Source organism: Mauremys reevesii, linkage group 9 (assembly GCF_016161935.1).
Source record: "Mauremys reevesii isolate NIE-2019 linkage group 9, ASM1616193v1, whole genome shotgun sequence".
Taxonomy (NCBI): domain Eukaryota; kingdom Metazoa; phylum Chordata; order Testudines; family Geoemydidae; genus Mauremys; species Mauremys reevesii.
Genome location: NC_052631.1, coordinates 65,989,562 through 66,008,651, shown reverse-complemented (window position 1 = coordinate 66,008,651; position 19,090 = coordinate 65,989,562). Strand labels below are relative to the sequence as shown.

The following is a 19,090-nucleotide window of genomic DNA, read 5'->3' as shown; positions in this document are numbered from 1 at the left end:
CGGAAGTGGCCGTGCGTGTTTCTAGCCGGAGCACGGGGGTGCCGGCAGGGGGGAGACTGGAAGCGCTGCACCGGCGGTGGGTGAAGGATGGCGGGGCTGGCGGTGCGGGACCCCGCGGTGGATCGCTCGCTGCGCTCCGTGTTCGGTGAGCAGGAGCTGAGACCCCCCCGCCCCCGGGACAGAGACCCCAATACTCCCTCACCCAGCTATGTCACCGGGGGGGGGCAGCGCCCGGGACCCCCTACCGGCTCCTGGGACCCCCCTGCCCCTGTATCTGCTTCCCGGAGCTCCCTCCCGCCTCCTCTGCGCCCGAGACCCGCCCCCATCCCGGCTCGCCACTCCCCAGAGCACGGAATCCCCCCCGGAGCCTCCCACCCCCGGTTAGACCCACTGCTCTGGAACAGAGACTCCCCCCAGCGCTTTCCCTCGACAGAGGCCCACAGAGTAGCCCCCTACGCTACTGGGTGTAGAGATCCCCTTCTCCGCCTCCTCCCCACAACCTTCCACAGAGGCCCACACTCTCTTTCTCTGTGACATTACAGCAGCTTGTTGCAGTGATCATTGTGATGTTGTAATGCTGGTGTCAGAAATGGACCCCCAGAAATAAATAATACGTGTTTTCTGAGCAGAATGGGTTCTCAATAAAACACTTCTCAAACCTATGTTTGTGCTATCCGTCACTCACCAGATACTGGCTGGAGAGAGATAATACCCACAGCAATGTGATCTCCTGCCCCAAAGCCTTCCTTGGGGCCTATTGCAGTAAGGGGGAGCAGCACAGAAGAGACCATTGCCTTGGGTATCACATGAAAACCTAAGGCAGGTAGTAAAAGGGAAATTAAGCACACAGTGCAGCCTTGCAAAACAGACATGAAAGTCTACCAGCTCAGGCACTAAAACTCACCTGTTCCTTACTGTAAAGCTGAGTTAGAAAGCTAGAGATGCTTTACTTACCCTGAGCAATTGGTGATTAAAGTGTTGCAAGTGCATACAGACACTAAAGTGTCTATGGGGTGTACTACATATAGATATGAACATTTTTGCTTTCAATATGAAAGCTCTTTTCTGCTGTACTACCTCTTGTGTACAACTGGTAAAAATTTTCCAAGAAAAAATGCTAGCTGCCTTACTCAGTTCCCAAGTTGTCTGGGGATTTCCTGAAAGCCAGGCAACCTAGCAGCCTGCCAGTTAGGCACATCAGGCAGCCAGTGATCCAAGGAAGCTGGGAAGCCAGCCCATTTGCTAGGCCGGGAGCTTGGCAGTGGGAATGTTTCATTGTTTCCCAAACCATTTTGGGGGAATTTCAGTTCTTGTGAAAAACTTCAAGATTTTGACTTTTTGTTCTGAATTGGAATGAAAAAAAGTTGGAAACTCTTCAGTTTTTTGTGGGATGGAATTTCCATTTTCTAGACAGCTCTGTTCTTATGCATGTCACCTGCACAGAGATGCATCATAAGCATCCCTCTGTTGTGGGGTTGGTACAGAATGGGTATTATATCAAATTGTGGTGTGTTTTTATTTGGTGTAGTGTATCCAGTTTGTATGGACCAAAGATGTTGATTAATTGGTATTGTATAAGTGGCTTATGCATATGGAAAGTCTTTTTAAAGCTATGATTATTTAATCAGGACAAGGAAGAATTAGACGTGACTAGAAGGGGTTAGTGAAAATTGCAGTACCTCCTTTGTCTTTTCCATTATAAAAGAATGGGTCACTCAAAGTCATAGCAGGTACTCTAGGAACAAACTAAGAAAATGTCTTTCTGCTGCACATAGTCAACCTCTGGGATTTGCTGCTCTGGAGTGTCATGGAGTCACATTGCAGAAGGGTTTTAAAAGGGGCTGGATAATTGTAAGAGATATTTGTTGTTATACAGGCTGAGATGAAGTAATCACAACACATACTTCAGGTCACAGGATAACTGTCTGTAAGATTCCCCCTTCCCTCCCTCCAAGTGATGTGCAGAAGTGTGCAATCAGCCTGGTGTGTAACAGGGTTTAGGAACTGCATTCCTCCGAAGCATCAAGTACTGGCCAGTGACAGTGGAACTGATGGACCAGTGATCTGCTCCTCTGTCCGAAATCCAATTTTCCTACTCACAGGGGATGCAGGCTGTCTTCAAGCCTCTGCCATGTCATCCTCCTCAGAGCTTTTCTGTGTTCACGTTCTTTGTTTGTTGATGTGATGAGTGGAGTTAAAAAGTATACACACAGTTTTTGACTATTCTGCACTGATTAAGGGCCTGGGCTAAAGTCCATAGACATCAGTAGATTTTGGATTGGACCCTGAATGCAGAGACACTTTGATGTGCTGTGGAAAATCATAGCACTGTCCCCTTTACCTTCCTCAGCGTGGGCCCTTCATACTCTTCAGGCAAGTGGAAATGGAGTTAAGGAACCACCAAACCTGATTAAACTAAATATTCCACCAATATTTTCACTAAAACAGATAGGAAAAGAATGGCAGAAAAAGCATGAAATGAGACCTGCCATCCCTCTAATAAAGGGTTAGGACAGGGGTAGGTAACCTATGGCACAGGTGCCGAAGGCAGCACGTGAGCTCATTTTCAGTGGCACTCACACTGCCCAGGTCCTAGACACCGGTCTGGGGGCCTCTGCATTTTAATTTAATTTTAAATGAAGCTTCTTAAACATTTTGAAACTTTATTAACTTTACATACAACAATAGCTTAGTTATATATTATAGACTTCTAGAAAGAGACCTTCTAAAAACATTAAAATGTATTGCTGGCATGCAAAACCTTAAATTAGAGAGAATAAATGAAGACTCGGCACAGCACTTCTGAAAGGTTGCCGACCCCTGGGTTAGGAAGATGTCCCAGGCTCACTGTAGTCCCTGTATTGTACATACCTGTGTCCTGCACTGATTGATACCAGCATGGTAGTAAAAATGGGGAGAAAGAAGGAACTTGCAGCAGTATTGCTCCACTGTTTTGTGATTCACTGGCCCGGTGTATGACCCGCTCATCTGACAAATAAGGTCAGATCTTCTCTGATGGTGATTCCTAACCTTTTCAGGCAACTCTTCCTGTTTGGACTTCAGTAGTACTAGTCAATGCCTGCTATCTCCCATTGGATTATGTACACTTTGAACTCTCATGGAGCTCTTGGGCTGCTCCTAATCCTACTCTTGTGAGCACTCTACGCTCCATAGTGGGTTGGGCAGCACAACTGAAAGGGAAGCAGGCAGCTTTGGCATTCTGGAGACCATAGACGGCTCATTAAGCTTGGGGGAAGGGAAGAGCCTGGTGGAATAGTCTACAAAATCCTGAAACATAAGTAGTGGTATCCAGCCCATAATAGGGAACCATTATTTTAAGAAACAACTACCCACTTTCCTGCAATTCCCTTCTGACCTGTACCTCGGTTGAGGCACATTACCAGAGTCCTAAAATGTGCCCCAGCCTGAATTCTGTACTAGCAATGGGACACTGGACCAACATGTGCATCAGGAGCAATGGTGTAGATACACAAAAGTCTGCAGTCCTGCAGCAGATTGCCAGAAACCTGTCTGTGTGTGTGTGTTCACACAGCCATCCCTGGGCTTTGCCATCCCTGGGTTCATTTCTGTTCTTTCATGTCTTCTCATGGAGAGATGTTCATGCCTGTGTGTTTTCCTGATACTCGATGTCTGTACTGATATGTTGCTCCCCTCTGCCATAGTGGGGAATATCCCATATGAAGCCACAGAGGAGCAGCTAAAGGACATTTTCTCAGAGGTCGGACCTGTCGTCAGTTTCAGGTGAGAACTGTTTCTCTTTTTGACATCTCCCATAGACAGACAGGTGATCTCAGCTGTAGCCAATTCTGCACTCATCAGCACTCCAGCCACAAGCAGGTGGGTCTCAGGCATACTTGGCAGACACAAGCTTTGAATGAGGTAGTCCTTCATCCTGTTGGGGACTGAACAGAGGGTATGGAGATGGCGTTACCAGGCGGGAAAATGCTGTGGTATTGTGTAATGCTCTCCCTGTGTGCCGTACTGCATCTAATGCCTATGATTCTTTCGGCTCTGCCATCCAGGTTGGTGTATGACAGAGAGACAGGCAAACCAAAGGGATATGGCTTTTGTGAGTACCAAGACCAGGAGACAGCGCTCAGCGCCATGCGGAACCTGAATGGGCGTGAGTTCAGCGGGAGGGCGTTGCGTGTGGACAATGCAGCCAGCGAGAAGAACAAGGAGGAACTGAAGAGTGAGTCTGAACTTTGGGTTGAGGGGGTTAATGCTAACATAATGTTTGGCCTAAACCAGCCTTACAAATCTGTAACAAAAATCTACTAGCCAAGGCACAAAATCTAGACCCCCACCCAAATCGGGATGAGGTTGACAATGAAAAGCTCACCGATAGCTGATGTGCTGCAGATAAGATAGCAAGTAGAAGTTTTTGGGAGGATTATAATTTCCGGAACCAGACAAACCCTACCCATATCTGCTTTTTGTGATTAGTGAAGCTCCACATTTGACAAAGAGGTGTATGAAGAATAGCCACATTATTGTGACATCCAGGGTCCTAAATCATGTAGGAAACTGTATTGCAGATCTGTGTGAAACAATCTTTCTAGTGAACCATGGCGCAGCCCTCAACTTCTAATTGACTTAGTAGGAATTCCAGGCATGTTCGGAGCCCAGACTTTTAGTCAGTGACCCATATACTCTCCAACAGCAGAATGGTGCTCTTGAATCTGTGTTTCAAAAGTACATTTCCCTCCCTCCTGCTTGTGAAGATGCAGCTGTGAGTACATCATCCTTGAGTTATTGGCCTTTCAGCTGAAGGGGTCAGTGTGAGAAAGCACCAGCAATTGTGCTGGTGATTCCTGTGATGTGAAATGACACTGAGACCAGCAGCTTAGGGTTTCCAGGACACTTGTGTGTTTAACCTTTCCTCTTTGTCTTCTCCTCTCTATCCCTGCCAGGCTTGGGTACAGGTGCCCCTATCATAGAGTCACCATATGGAGACCCTATAAATCCTGAAGATGCCCCCGAGTCTATCAGCAGGGCAGTTGCCAGCCTGCCACCTGAGCAGATGTTTGAGCTGATGAAGCAGATGAAGGTGAGTGGGAGCGAAGTAGCTGGAACCAAGTCACAAACTTGCAACCGGGGTCTTACAGTGCAGAATAACCCCACCCCCATCACACGAAAAACCAGGCAGCAACAGTTCCTCACTCACAACTCTGTGACATTGTCATTCCTGTTAATGCCTCTCATGTGCCACTGCTGATGCAGGGTAGAATGGTCCAGAGGGTCAGTCAGTATCTGGAGTGCTGCCATGAGGAATATAAGCAGGTTGGATGAGGATGTGAGCTGGTCTAACAGCTGGACTTGCTGTTGTGGAGAGCTGGGCTGTCTAGTGTCCTACTTCCCTGTTAGCACTCTTTGGTTTGGCTAATACTGTGGACATTGGAGAAGAGGAGATGATCATGGACAATAGGATGCGGATCAGGCACATTTTTTTGAGCAGCCTGAGCTGTGTGATTTCATTATTAACTGTCCTTGTGTTTCAGACAGTCCACAGCATGAGTCTCTCAGGTACAATATTGGTTGTTTTGTTAACCATGCCAGCACCGTGTAACGTACCAGACAAATGAAGCAAAACGCTCCTGCCCTTTGAGATAGTGCCATTCCTGCATTTCCAGGAACATCGCTGCCCCCATGGGTTGCAGCAGCAGTTATCAGCGAAGGGCTTAATCCTGCACAGCAGCAGCAGCGAGGCCCATTGAGAGCTCTGATCTGTGTGTTGCTCTTTAGTTGTGTGTGCAGAACAGCCCTCAGGAGGCACGGAACATGCTGCTCCAGAACCCTCAGCTGGCATATGCCCTGCTCCAGGCCCAAGTGGTGATGAGGATCGTCGATCCAGAGATCGCTCTGGTATGTATGAGCCCGCCCCTCAGTCTGGGATCGACGGGGACACTTGTCTGGAGAGATGGGGCTGTGGGTGGATTCCAGGAATGGCCATGTCTAGTTGGTGCCATGCACAACTTCTTTCTCCTCCATCTTCTGCCCTTAGAAAATTCTGCATCGTCAGACCAGTGTTCCACCTCTGATTCCAGGCAACCCACAGCCAGTTCCAGGGCCCGGGCCTGGGCCTGGACCCGGGCCTGGTCCAGGTCCTAATGTACAGATGAACCAGCAGAATCCCCCGTCATCCCAGCCACAGCCCATAGTAAGAATCTGTTTGTTCAACCCACATTATTGAGATGGAGGTTAAGGGTGTGAAGTCTCCATGTGTGTGTTGTTGAGAAGGCTTCTCAGTGTGAAACCCTGGTGTGTGGGGGAGCGTTGTGTGTGTTGGTAAGGAGGAGTTCTCCACCTGCAACCCTGGCGCAGTGGGTCATGCTCATGGCTGTTGGTAAGAAGGGGCTCTCAATGTGATTTCTTCCCTCTACAGGGTGGCATGCATGTAAATGGAGCTCCTCCTCTGATGCAGCCTCCTATGCAAGGTGGAGTGCCAGCCCCAGGACAGATGCCAGCCTCCGTAGCCGGCCCAGGCCCTGGCCCCTTGGCTCCTGGAGGTGAGCTTCGTGAGCATGTCTGAACTGCAAACTGTAAAAGTTGCTCAAAGCTTCTGCAGGGACAACATGCCCCATGAGTGCGGGGGCATTGCAGGCTTTTAAGAGAGACAGTTGCACATGTGGAAGATTTGAAGCCTAGGGAGTAACTCTTGGGTCATCCAACTGGAGGGGGTCACTCTGTCTCTACGGCCTGTTAGGCCAGTTGGAAAAATGTCGGTCAGTGGCAGGGTGGGGCATCTTTATAGGAGCAGAATAGTGAGGGCTGTGGGGAGAGAGAACCAGAGAGAGGGGTTGTGAGTTCTCTGCTCTTCCCTCCGAGGTGGAATGCAGCCTCAGGTCGGGATGCCAGGAGGTGGACCAGTGCCCTTGGAACGTGGACAAGGTAAACCAGATGTCAGTTAATCCATGTTTGATGCAGTGTGTCATAGGGATCCCTACTTCCAGGCCAGGACGTTGAGACGTTCAAGGCCACGTGCCAGCAGAGTTGTTGACAGAGCAGAATCCCCCCCGAGCTAACTGAATGTGTAAAAGTTTTCCCAGCCTGTCTGTGAGTCTGTGTGCACCTGTCCTTCTGTCTGAGTGTGTGTATAGTGAGCAGAGAGAGCGATGCCTTCTCCAGTAACTCACTTTCTGGTACTTTGCATGTCCAGGTGTGGGCGAGCCAACCTGTTGCCTGCTATTTGCTACTGTTGAGTCTCCTGTGCTTTCTTTTGCTTGTCCAGGAGAGGGAGCAGTAGCTTTTCTTTTGCACAGAATAGTGATGTGTGTGGAGTGATGATCAAAGCAGAGTGTGTTTCTATGGAGATGTTTTGCTTAGTCCTCCCTCCCTATGTGGAAGGCTGTACACCAGTGTCTTGGAATGGGATTTAATACAATTAGACAGTTAAAGTGGGGACATTTCATTGTCCAGTTTATCACAACAAAGGGATCCCTGTTCTTTCATATTGTGGGACATGGGGGGAGTGAATATCCTCCCTCAGCCTTCTAGCAGAACATGGTAAATTCCTTTTGGGATCCCATATTTTTACATACCTTAAAAGCAGCGGAATCTGAGAGAGGCTTGTTGTGATTTCACCTTTGGGTCCTTCACCCCCATGAACAGCCCCAGTGCCTCCCCACTGCTGCCAGAGCATTGCCAAGAAGCAACCACATGAAATAATTCTTAGCAGCTTCCCTGCTGTTTGCAGGGCTTTGAATAGCAGTGATGAAACTGACCCAGACTTTTGTTAATTTCTGTGTCTGCTTGAGGAAGCTCTGAGCAGAGGCAGTGGAGCTGTCTCCTGCGCACTCAGGCACAGCCTGACCACCTCATGCTGCCTCCCACTTACAGAATGTTATTCTGAAACTGTAAGGGCTACACATTTAATATATTTTAAAGCAAGTAAAAATGCAACAGAAATTGATGGTTTAGGTCCCTGTCCCCTCTGCCACAGTGACCAGAGAAAATAGTGCCTAGGTGAGTGGGCTTTTCAAGCCATGTAGAAGAAACATCCTCCTCACAGGACTGGCATTCAGTGGTCTCCGTCCAGTGGCATTATTGGGAAGATCTGACAAAGCCAGGCCTGCAAGATTGGCAGCATCTCTTTAAAATATGCAGTCTGATTTGTGGGAGCCTGCCTTATAGGTTAGGGGTTTGTTACAGGAGTGGGTGGGTGAGATTCTGTTGCCTGCATTGTGCAGGAGGTCAGACTAGATGACCATAATGGTCCCTTCTGACCGTAGGTCTATGAATCTATGAGCTCACTCCGCGGAGGGAAAAGAGTCTGTGCAGCACTAGTGGGTCTGTGGTGTAGGCAGACCTGTCCGTGAGTCTGTGCGCGTGTATGTGTGTGCACGTGCGCTATTTATGTGTCTGCTCTTTTCCCTCTTTTCCTGCTGCTCACCCAGGAAACCTGCAGCTCTCGCCCGTGGGACCTGCCAGGCCTGCATCTATTGAGCGAGTTCAAGGTATCCATGACAGCTGCCAGCTCCCTTTTTCACGGGGCTTAGTGTGGAATGCATGGAAAAAGCCTGGAGTTCAGCACTAGGGTTCTCTTCGCTTGGGGCTGTGGGACCGCTCTGTGTAGTCTGCCCAGTGTGGAAGTGAGCACTCGTCAAAGGCAGAGCTGCCCCCGATCTAGGAGGAGAGACTAGCCTAGGGTTCTGCATAGAGGGGTAGGAGATTAACCCAGTACATGCGGAAACAGACGAGAGAGAGGAGGCCATCCAGTCTCATGCTCGGCTTTTGGACCTCATGGATGTGGAGTGACTGGATTTGATCTGGACTGTCTAGGCTCACAGCTGACCTTGTGACTCACACTGGGTGTGACCAGACTTGTTGGTAGTTATTGTGATCTTGGTTCTCGACTTTTGTCAACAAGCCACGGCAGTCGCTGTGGGGGACAGGAAGGTCTGAACTTAGCACCGAGGGCACCCGCTTCTGTGAGCTGCAGTGTTGTCTGTGGGAAGATTTCCTTCCTGTTTGCTGTGCATCACTTCCAGCCACATCATGGACAGCAGTGTTGCCTCTGTCCAAAGCCAGTGTGTGTCTGTAAGCTACAGGGAGCACTGGGGATGGGATTCGGTTGCATCTCACTGCCAGGGGCAACAGGAGTGGTGCTGTCTCACAGGAGGACTTTGGTGTGATTGTTCTTGCCAATGCTTGACCTCAGTAATTTCCCTTGCTTGCCTCCCTGGCAGTGCCCATGCCGGACCCAAGGGCCCCTATGCAGCGTGGACCATTACCTGCTAGCGGCCCACCACCCCGGGGCCTTCTGGGAGATGCCCCAAATGACCCACGTGGAGGGACCCTGCTTTCAGTCACTGGAGAAGTGGAGCCCAGGTGAGTGGGCCAGAGGCTGAATCAGTACCAATCTGAGCCTTTGAGGCTCTGAATCCCTGCTTCTTGTGGTCAGAGTGTTGGTTAAGTGGCACTGCCTGCCGGGTGAACTGCTGGGTCCCATGCTGGCTGCTCAGAGTGATGTTTGCTGGCGATCCAGGTACACATAGCTGTGCAGCAGGAAGGGAGGATGGTGTTTGTGGCCACTCAGACTGACCAGGCAAGGTGGAAACATTAGCATCCATCCCTATATGCCAAACTCACCCACTTTCTGTGCAGCCGGCTTTGTGCTTTGGTCAAAATACTGTACCTGCTCGGTGCCAAGCTTGTGTCCGATTCTCACACTCACCTTTCTCCTTCTGCTCTGTTTTCCTTCTCTCTCTCTACAGAGGTTACCTTGGGCCACCCCACCAGGGTCCACCCATGCACCATATGCCCGGCCATGACAATCGTGGCCCACCCCCACATGAAATGAGGGGAGGACCAATGGGAGAACCCAGGCCACTGATGGGAGAACCTAGAGGGCCTTTGATGGATGCTCGAGGTGAGAGAGTGGCTGTAAATGAAACATGAAATGACCAAGAGAGGACCCAGGGATGTGAGGAAAATGGGAAGGTGGGACGTTTCAGCAGTGAAGTGAGATGCAGAGAAAGTTACACAGGGTTGGAGGGAGGCATTGTGGGGAGGGGGAGGTGTAGTTACACAGAGCAAGAGGAGGAGAAGTTCAAATTTGTCATTTTCCAAAAGCAAGTGCCGTTCACACACCGTCCCTGACCCGTCTTGGTTTTCTGCCAGTCATTAAACCAAAAGAGGCTTAATTTTCAAAAGTGTGTCTGTGTCCCCAACGTTCTCCCACACAGAATTCCCTTCCAGTGGTTTGCTTATGGTATGTTTTTTTTCTGCAGGTGGAAGAGATCCCAGGGGCATGGAGCCCAGAGGGATGGAGCCCAGAGGGATGGAGCCCAGGGGCATGGAACCGAGAGGGATGGAGCCCAGGGGCATGGAACCGAGAGGGATGGAGCCCAGGGGCATGGAGCCCAGAGGGATGGAGCCCAGGGGCATGGAGCCCAGAGGGATGGAGCCCAGAGGGATGGAGCCAAGAGGGATGGAGCCCAGAGGGATGGAGCCCAGAGGCATGGATGCCAGAGGAATGGAGCCCAGGGGTCCTGGCCCCAACCCAAGAGGCCCAATGCCTGGTGGAATTCAAGGACCTGGGCCACTTAACTTGGGAGCAAGTGGCCCTCAGGGACCTAGACAGGTACACAGAGCATCTTCTGTTTTAGTCTTAATCTGATAGATAACAGCAAGCACTTAGTGGCAGGTTTCTAGGTAATGTCAATTCTTTAACAGCCTGCATCCCACTTGTAATGCTAACCGGCTAACCAGGCCTACCAGCAAACCCCAGGGAACTGATAGCATTCCTCCTCTCAAAGAATCCTAGGTCATGGCATCCCCTGCTAGCTAGCACCAGGGTATTAACATGTGGGCTGCAGGGACCTGGGGCTGCTGGCTCTTGTCCGAGCTATAACACATGTGCCAACCTGCATCGTTCTCCTGACCCCTCATGTGTGGAACTCGCAATACATATAAGTGAGGTTTAGAAAAAGCGTAGGGACCCCCAGGCCACCTTTGCCCCTCGGCCTCTTCCTGTGACTTGCCCTCTCCTCTGCCAGGCCTAACCACGGTCCACTGGGAGGAGGCATGTTTTCCCTTTTGCCCTTCTTGCTCTGCTCCTGCCATGCTTCCTGCTCTGCTAGCTTGAGGGAGCCAGGTACTGAGCCAGGGCATTTCTGTGAGGAGCAGCACCTCTGGGGAGCAGGCCAGCCCGCCTGCACTCCTCAGGCAATAGCGAGTACCTCACACTTGTTGACAGATTTCTCCTCAAATCCCTGCTGTGAGGTAGAGGAATGCAGTCCCATTCCATGAAGAGAATTGAGGCACAGGGATACTAACGGCCAGTTTTTTAGAGGTGTTTAGGTCCTGTTGATTTCAGTGGGAGTTAGGTGCCTAAAGACCTGTACAAGTTAGAAAGCTAAAAAGTGACAAGTTTTTAAAGTGCTTATATACAAATGATAGAAGTAATAATAATAATATGGGGGAACTAGAGTGCCTCATATTAAATGAGGATATTGATATTATAGGCATCACGGAAACTTGGAATGACGATAATCAATGGGACACAGTAATACCAGGGTACAAAATATATTGGAAGGACAGAATAGGTCAGGGGTGGGCAAACTTTTTGGCCCGAGGGCCACATCAGGGTGGGAAAATTGCATGCAGGGCCATGAATGTAGGGCTGGGACAGGGGATTGGGGTGTGGGAGGGAGTGCAGGGTATGGGAGGAGGTGCGGTGTGCAGGAAAGGGCTCAGGGCAACGGGCTGGAGCAGAGGAGGGATGTGGGGTGTATAAGGGGGCTCACGGAAGGGGGTTGGAGTGCAAGAGGGAGTGCAGGGTGCAGCAGGGGGATGGGGTGTGGCAGGGGGTTAGGATGTGGGGTGCAGGAGGGGTTCGGGGTGGGGGCTCCTGCCCGGTGCCACTTACCTGGAGCGGCTCCGGGGTGGCAGTGGCGCGCAGCGGGGCCAGGGCAGGCTCCCTGCCTGCCCTGGCTCCAGCCCTGGCCTTGCACCGCTCCAGGAAGTGGCCATCACCATGTCCCTACAGCCCCTGGGGAAGGGGGAGCAGAGGGCTCCACGTGCTGCCTTTGTCTGTGGGTACCTGCCCCGAAGCTCCTATTGGCTGCGGTTCCCCATTCCCAGCCAACGGGAGCTTCGGGGGAGGTACCCACAGGCAAGGGCAGTGCACAGAGCCGTCTGCCCCTTCTTTCCCAGGGGCTGCAGGAATGTGATGTCGTCTGCTTTTGGGATCGATGCGGGGCCTGCAGCGCCATGGGGGTGGCAATCCCACGGGCGGGATCCAAAGCCCTGAGGGGCTGGATCCAGCCCACGGACCGTAGTTTGTCCACCCCTGGAATAGCTCGTGCTGATGGGGGAGTGGCACTATATGTGAAAGAAAGCGTAGAATCAAATGGAGTAAAAATCTTAAATGAACTAAACTGTACCATAGAATCCCAATGGATAGTGCTGTGGATTGCTGTACCCGACCCAAGCATGGAGACCTGTTTTCTTCCACAATTTTTTCCCCGCCCCTGAGTCACAGCACCAAATTGTGGAAGAAAACAGGCCTTCATGCTTGGGTTGGGTACAGCAAGTCAGAGAGAGTCTTTATTCTCAAGCAATTGCAAAGAGGAGAGAGATCACACTGGCAGGGATTCACCCTGTCCAGGCAGGTCTCTGATACATAAACAATTAGAGCAAGCTTTTATACCTTTTTGTTACATATAATAATGAGCAACAGCTGCATTTTGTTATACATATTTCTTCCTGATATCTCACTTTTCTCATTAATTTCTGCTACCGTCTACATTCCATTCTTATCTAAGACAAGGTCAAAACAGTCTCTTACTGTCTGTTCCCATTCACTTTCTCGCTTTCTACTCGCCTAGACCCTGCCTTCAAGTCTCGTGTTATTAGAGTCAGTGTCTGCCTGACTTTGTTAGCCTGACTCTTGCTCTGTTCCTAGAGACCAACTAAGATCTCCATGTTCAAATTCCCTTTATCCCTTTCTCCACTTCCACAATAGTAATTCCATGCTCTAATCATGAGAATATAGCAGTAGGGATATATTACCAACCACCTGACCAGGATGGTGATAGTGACTGGAAATGCTCAGGGAGATTAGAGAGGCTATAAAAATAAAAAACTCAGTAATAACAATGTGGGGGATTTCAACTATCCCCATATTGACTGGGTACATGTCACCTCAGGATGGGATGCAGAGATAATGTTTCCTGACAGTTTAAGTGACTGCTTCTTGGAGCAGCTACTCTTGGAACCCACAAGAGGAGAGGCAATTATTGATTTAGTCCTAAGTGGAGCACAGGATCTGATCCAAGAGGTGAATATAGCTGGACCATTTGGTAACAGTGACCATAATATAATTAAATTTAACATCCCTGTGGTGGGGAAAACATCACAGCAGCCCAACACTGTAGCACTTCATTTCAGAAATCCCTGCAAACTGCATGGAAACTTTTTACAGACCCCATGATAGAGGCTCAACTTAAATGTGTACCCTAAAGTAAAAAACAGAGAACCCAAAAAATGCCACCGTGGCTAAACAGCAAAGTAAAAGAGGCAGTGAGAGGCAAAAAGGCATCATTTAAAAAGTGGAAGTTAAATCCTGGTGAGGAGAATAGAAAGGAGCATAAATTCTGGCAAATGAAGTGTAAAAATATAATTAAGAAGTCCAAAAAAGAATTTGCAGAACAGCTAGCCAAAACCTCAAAAAGTAATAGCAAAACATTTTTTAAGTACATCAGAAGCAGGAGCTTAACAACCAGTGGGGCCACTGGACAATTGAGATGCTAAAGGAGCACTCAAGGATGATAAGGCCATTGCGGAGAAACAAAATTAATTTTTTGCTTAGATTTTCAAGGCTGAGGAAGTGAGGGAGATTCCCAAACCTGAGCCATTCTTTTTAGGTGACGAGTCTGAGGAACTGTCCCAGATTGAGGTGTCTTTTGAGGAGGTTTCGGAACAAATTGATAAACTAAACAGTAATAAGTCACCAGGACCAGATGATAGTCACCCCAGAGGTCTGAAGGAACTCAAATGTGAAATTGCAAAACTACTAACCATAGTTGTAACTTATCATTTAAATCAGCTTCTGTACCAATTGACTGTAGGATAGCTAATGTGACACCAATTTTTAAAAAGGGCTCCAGAGGTGACCCCGGTAATTACAGGCCAGTAAGCTTGACTTCTGTACCAGGCAACTGGTTGAAACTATAGTAAAGAACAAAATTGTCAGACATATAGATGAACATAATGGGGAAGAGTCAACATGGTTTTTGTAAAGGGAAATCATGCCTCACCAATTTACTAGAATTCTTTGAGGGGACCAACAAGCATGTGGACAAGGGGGATCCAGTAGATATAGTGTACTTAGATTTTCAGAAAGCCTTTGACAAGTCCCTCACCAAAGGCTTTTAAGCAAAAGTAAGCTGTCATGGGATAAGAGGGAAGGTCCTCTTCTGGGTTGGTAACTGGTTAAAAGATAGGAAACAAAGGGTTGGAATATATGGTCAGTTTTCAGAATGGAGAGAGGTAAATAGTGGTGTCCCCCAGGGGTCTGTACTGGGAACAGTATTATTCAACTTCTTCATAAATGATCTGGGAAAAGGGGTAAACAGTGAGGTGGCAAAATTTGCAGATGATACAAAACTATTCAAGATAGTTAATTCTTATGCAGACTGTGAAGAGCTACAAAAGGATCTCTCAAAACTGAGTGACTGGGCAACAAAATAGGAAATAAAATGTAATGTTGATAAATGCAAAGTAATCCCAACTATACATATAAAATGATGGGGTCTAAATTAGCTCTTACCACTCAAGAAAGAGATCTTAGAGTCATGGATAGTTCTCTGAAAACATCCACTCAATGTGCAGCAGCAGTCAAAAAAGCAAACAGAATGTTGGGAGTCATTAAGAAAGGGATAGATAAGAAGACAGAAGATATCATATTGCCTCTTTATAAATGCATGATACTCCCACATCTTGAATACTGCGTGCAGATGTGGTCACCCCATCTCAAAAAAGATATATTGGAATTGGAAAATGTTCAGAAAAGGGCAACAAAAATGATTAGGGGCATGGAACGGCTGCCATATGAGGAGAGATTAATAAGACTGGGACTTTTCAGCTAGGAAAAGAGACAACTAAGGGGGGATATGACAGAGGTCTACAAATCATGACTGGTGTGGAGAAAGTAACTAAGGAAGTGTTATTTACTCCTCATAACACAAGAACTGGGGTCACCAAATGAAATTAATAGGCAGGTTTAAAACAAACACAAGGAAGTATTTTTTCACACAAGGCAAAGTCAACCTGTGGAACTCTTTGCCAAAGGATGTTGTGAAGGCCAAGACTATAACAGGGTTCAAAAAAGAGCTAGATAAGTTCATGGAGGATAGGTCCTTCAATGGTTATTAGCCAGGATGGACAGGGATAGTGTCACTAGCCTCTGTTTGTCAAAAGCTAGGAATGGGCGACGGGATGGATCACTTGATGATTACCTGTTCTGTTCATTCCCTCTGGGGCACCTGGCATTGGCCACTGTCAGAAGACAGAATATTGGGCTAGATGGACCTTTGGTCTGACCCAGTATGGCCATTCTTACATTCAAGTCTGGCCCTAAGTGACTTGCCTAAGATCACAAGGGTGTTGGTGACAGAGCTTGGAACTGAACCCAACCATCCTTAGTCCAATCCAGCGTCTTAGCCACAAGGCAGCCCTTCCTCCAACCTTCTGCTGTTATTGCCAGGGTTACATGGACTACAGTCTCTTGAACTTGGGGGGGGCTATTTCCTTGTTTCTGGTGGCACTCCACTTTCAGCCCCCATCTGGGCATATAGGTATCAATCTTTCATGGTGCCAGGGACTTATCTGCTTTACGTTCTAATGCATGCATTGTGCTTTCCATGACTGAATCCAGACTATTCACAGTTCTACAAGAACAGAGGGGCCCAGCTCATCCCATCTCTTTGTGCCCACAGGTTCCCAACATGCCAGGGGCAGGCATACAAGGAGGTGGTATGCCAGGGGCAGGCATACAAACAGGAGCCATGCCAGGGGCGGTGGTACAAGGAGCTGGCCAGCCAGGAGGCTTTAGCCCTGGGCAGAACCAGGTCACCCCCCAAGATCATGAGAAGGTGAGTAAACAAAGGGCAACTCAGGCTCAGAGGGAGGGGATGGAGGCTGGATACCCCATTGCCATGGCAATGAACTCAGCGCTCCTTCTCTCTGGCACAGCAAGAGTCTCCAGTGTCTTGTAGTTTCTGTGCTGGGGCCAACTCAGCCTGAGGAGTTAATGCTCCTGCAGCTTTCCAGGAGAATGTTCATAAGCAGCAGCAAGATGGCTGGTTTGACACTTTTCCTTTGGGCATGGCCAGTGAGCCAGGTCCTTTCAGTTGATGAGAGTTTATACTGCTCCTGCTCTTTGCCTTCCTTCTTCCCTCCTTCCAGCAGCCTGGTCTCTGGATAACTTCCTCTTTACTGGCTTTTCTGTAACCCTTTGCTGCCCCCTTCCTCTTGGGAAATTGCTCTTGCACATGGTATTGCAGATCCTCCCCTCTCTCTCCACAGGCTGCCCTAATCATGCAGGTTCTCCAGCTGACTGCGGACCAGATCGCCATGTTGCCCCCAGAGCAAAGGCAAAGCATCCTTATCCTAAAGGAGCAGATCCAGAAATCCACTGGGGCTCCATGACAGGTGAGATGGGGTGGAGGCCGCATTACTGCAGCGAGGGAGGGGCGAGGCTGTAGCCAGAAAGGTGATGGGACAGCTTGTATGAACTAAGGGGGTGAAGGAAGTTTGGAGGGCAGTGTAAAATGGAGAAGACCCCCTAACCCTGCCACTGAATTTGATGCCCTATGGCCTGCCCTGGTTAGGTGCCACACATTCTCCCATGCGTTGTAGCAGTGGTTCTCAACGGGGGTACCCAGAGGTCTTCCAGGGGGTACATCAACTCATCTAGGTATTTGCCTAGTTTTACAACAGGCTACATAAAAAGCACTAGTGAAGTCAGTACAGACTAAAATTTCACTCAATGACTTGTTTACATTGTACTGCACACTGAAATGTAAGTACAATATTTATATTCCAATTGATCCGTAATTATATGGTAAAAATGAGAAAGTCAGCAATTTTTCAGTACTAGTGTGCTGTGACACTTGTATTTTAATGTCTAATTTTGTAAGCAAATAGTTTTTAAATGAGGTGAAACTTGGGGTATGCACAACAAATCAGACTCCTGCCAGGAGTACAGTAGCCTGGAAAGGTTAAGAGCTTATAGGGTTGCCTAGTTATGTGTGGTGTAGGGAGGGTCACTTCTCTCTCTGGTGCATCTCCAGTGATTTCTGTGTCAGACAGGTACTGGGTTAGGGCTGGTCTGTTCCAGTGTGGCCAGCCTTGTGGCACTGTAGCTAACCCAGCCCTCACCTTACAGCTTCCACAATAAACACGCATACTCCTGTAAGCGAGAGATGGGGCATGGCCTCGCTCTGCCTCTGATTCACTGTGTGATCTGGGGCCAGTCACATCACGCTCTGTCCCTTAGTATCCCCTCTGTAAAGCAGGGTGCTAGTTACCACCACCCCCAGTGTCACCCAGTGAAGGCTGGTAGCAGGTGAAGCTGCTGCTGACATACTGGATATGCTGACTCTCAGATAGCCCCCTGCTCTTTCACTCTCCCCGAGGTTCTTTGGGCCTCCCCAGACAGACCAGCCTCGGTTTGGCCTTTACAGCTCTAGGGGATGGGCCTCAGTTAATCCTGCCCGGGAAAGTGTATGGGCTTCACTCCCTGCTTGTGGCGGAAGGGGAGCCTCAAAGTGCTCCTGCAGCTGTTGGGTGGGAGGCCGTGGGCAGCATGCTCCTGTGTTGCACATCATATGGAAGGGTGAGGGGCTAGACCGGGCAGTGGGATACGTGTGTGCATTGCTGGACTGTATTCAGCTGTCCTGGAGAGAGCAGCAACAGTGGCTAGTGGTGCCCAGCAAAACCCTGCCTCTGCAGCCACTGTGCTAAATCTCTTTAAAGGAGGGGTATCTCCTTTCACAAGGCTGTGGAAATGTAGGAGGGTTGCTCCCTGAGGAGCTGCCCTTTGTGCTGTGGGAAATTCCCATGGGCTGGGCCAGGGCCTGTAAGGACACACTCAATTATTTCTCCTGGGAATCCAGAATGGCGTGAGCACCAGGCCTTATGCACTCCCCTCAAGTATCCCTCTTATTTTTGCATAGTTTAGAAGACCCTTGGTGACCCTGGCAGCAACCCTGAAGATCCAGACCTGTGGGATGGAGGAGGCACCCAAGGCAGCAGCCTCACTTCATCACCGTCTGACCTCGTGCAGCCATCAGGGGAAGGGTTCCCCCTTCTTCCCACCCAGCATAACCCCCGTACTTTTCATTCTGTGTTTTGTGTGTGTGTTTTACAGTATTTGAAATAAACTTGGAGGAGGATTTGAGTACAGTTCAGGACTTTACCTGATACTGCATCCAATGGGCGCCTCTTTTGGTGCCTGACTCAGAAGCACTAGAGATGGCAAAGGCCTCTGAGTCACTTGTGTGAGCCCTTCACCTGGCCAGGAATGATGGCCGCTCTCCAGTATAGTCAGGGAATTCGTCATCTGGTGCAGCATGTCCTGGCTCCAGGATTGATCATTAGTCACTTTGTTCCTGCAAACACCGACCTCCATGTTTCCCAGCCTTGTTCCCTTAACCACACAGAAGGTTTCTTACAGGCTGATCTGTGCTCAACATGCCTCTTCCTAAAGGGGATGGTGGGAGAAAGAGATGGTCCCTAGAGGAAGCTTGTTGCTATTTGCTGAACAAGTGAGATGCTGCCGTTATTACTTGCAGTCTCTGGCAGAAGATACTCAGTAAACTGGCGTGTCTGGAGAAGGCTGGTGCACTGAAATTGTTATCTGGGGAGTATGACAAGGGACAGTTAGGCCAGCCTGACCACTGTGGTGGGACAAAGAGCCAGGTCTGTATTATGTCTGCTCTACTGAGTTTCATACATGTGGCCTCTGAGGAGTGAAAAGGGCATGAGGTGAAGATGTCCTCTTACGAAGAATGTCCCAGTTGATCAGGAAACCTTGCCAGGCACCAACTGGGCCCATTGA

The 19,090-nt window shown here is 49.2% G+C and overlaps 1 protein-coding gene across 3 annotated transcripts; it reads left to right on the top strand.

The window, feature by feature from the left end:
- The first annotated feature begins 7 nt into the window (after positions 1 to 7).
- CSTF2 (cleavage stimulation factor subunit 2) lies at positions 8 to 18,435 on the top strand. Of its 3 annotated transcripts, none has more exons than XM_039489415.1 (15): positions 8 to 145; positions 3,684 to 3,762; positions 4,044 to 4,213; positions 4,935 to 5,071; positions 5,767 to 5,886; positions 6,026 to 6,181; positions 6,407 to 6,530; positions 6,850 to 6,912; positions 8,418 to 8,477; positions 9,210 to 9,351; positions 9,738 to 9,892; positions 10,254 to 10,606; positions 15,966 to 16,121; positions 16,555 to 16,680; positions 18,212 to 18,435. In XM_039489415.1, exons 1-14 carry the CDS (start codon positions 88 to 90, stop codon positions 16,675 to 16,677), a joined length of 1,896 nt encoding a protein of 631 aa, XP_039345349.1. In that variant the 5' UTR covers positions 8 to 87; the 3' UTR covers positions 16,678 to 16,680; positions 18,212 to 18,435. The 3 variants fall into 3 exon arrangements, with proteins under 3 accessions (XP_039345349.1, XP_039345351.1, XP_039345352.1); XM_039489417.1 differs by having other exon boundaries at positions 18,207 to 18,435; XM_039489418.1 differs by lacking the exon at positions 8,418 to 8,477.
- Positions 18,436 to 19,090: the final 655 nt, after the last annotated feature.

What these genes read in the sequence shown, in the direction of transcription:
- CSTF2 (XM_039489415.1), top strand. Translation starts at nt 88, where the DNA reads ATGGCGGGGCTGGCGGTGCGGGACCCCGCGGTGGATCGCTCGCTGCGC. An exon ending in AGCTGATGAAGCAGATGAAG is followed by an intron (nt 5,072 to 5,766) that starts GTGAGTGGGAGC and finishes GTTGCTCTTTAG; the next exon opens with TTGTGTGTGCAGAACAGCCC. An exon ending in TGGCCCCTTGGCTCCTGGAG is followed by an intron (nt 6,531 to 6,849) that starts GTGAGCTTCGTG and finishes CTTCCCTCCGAG; the next exon opens with GTGGAATGCAGCCTCAGGTC.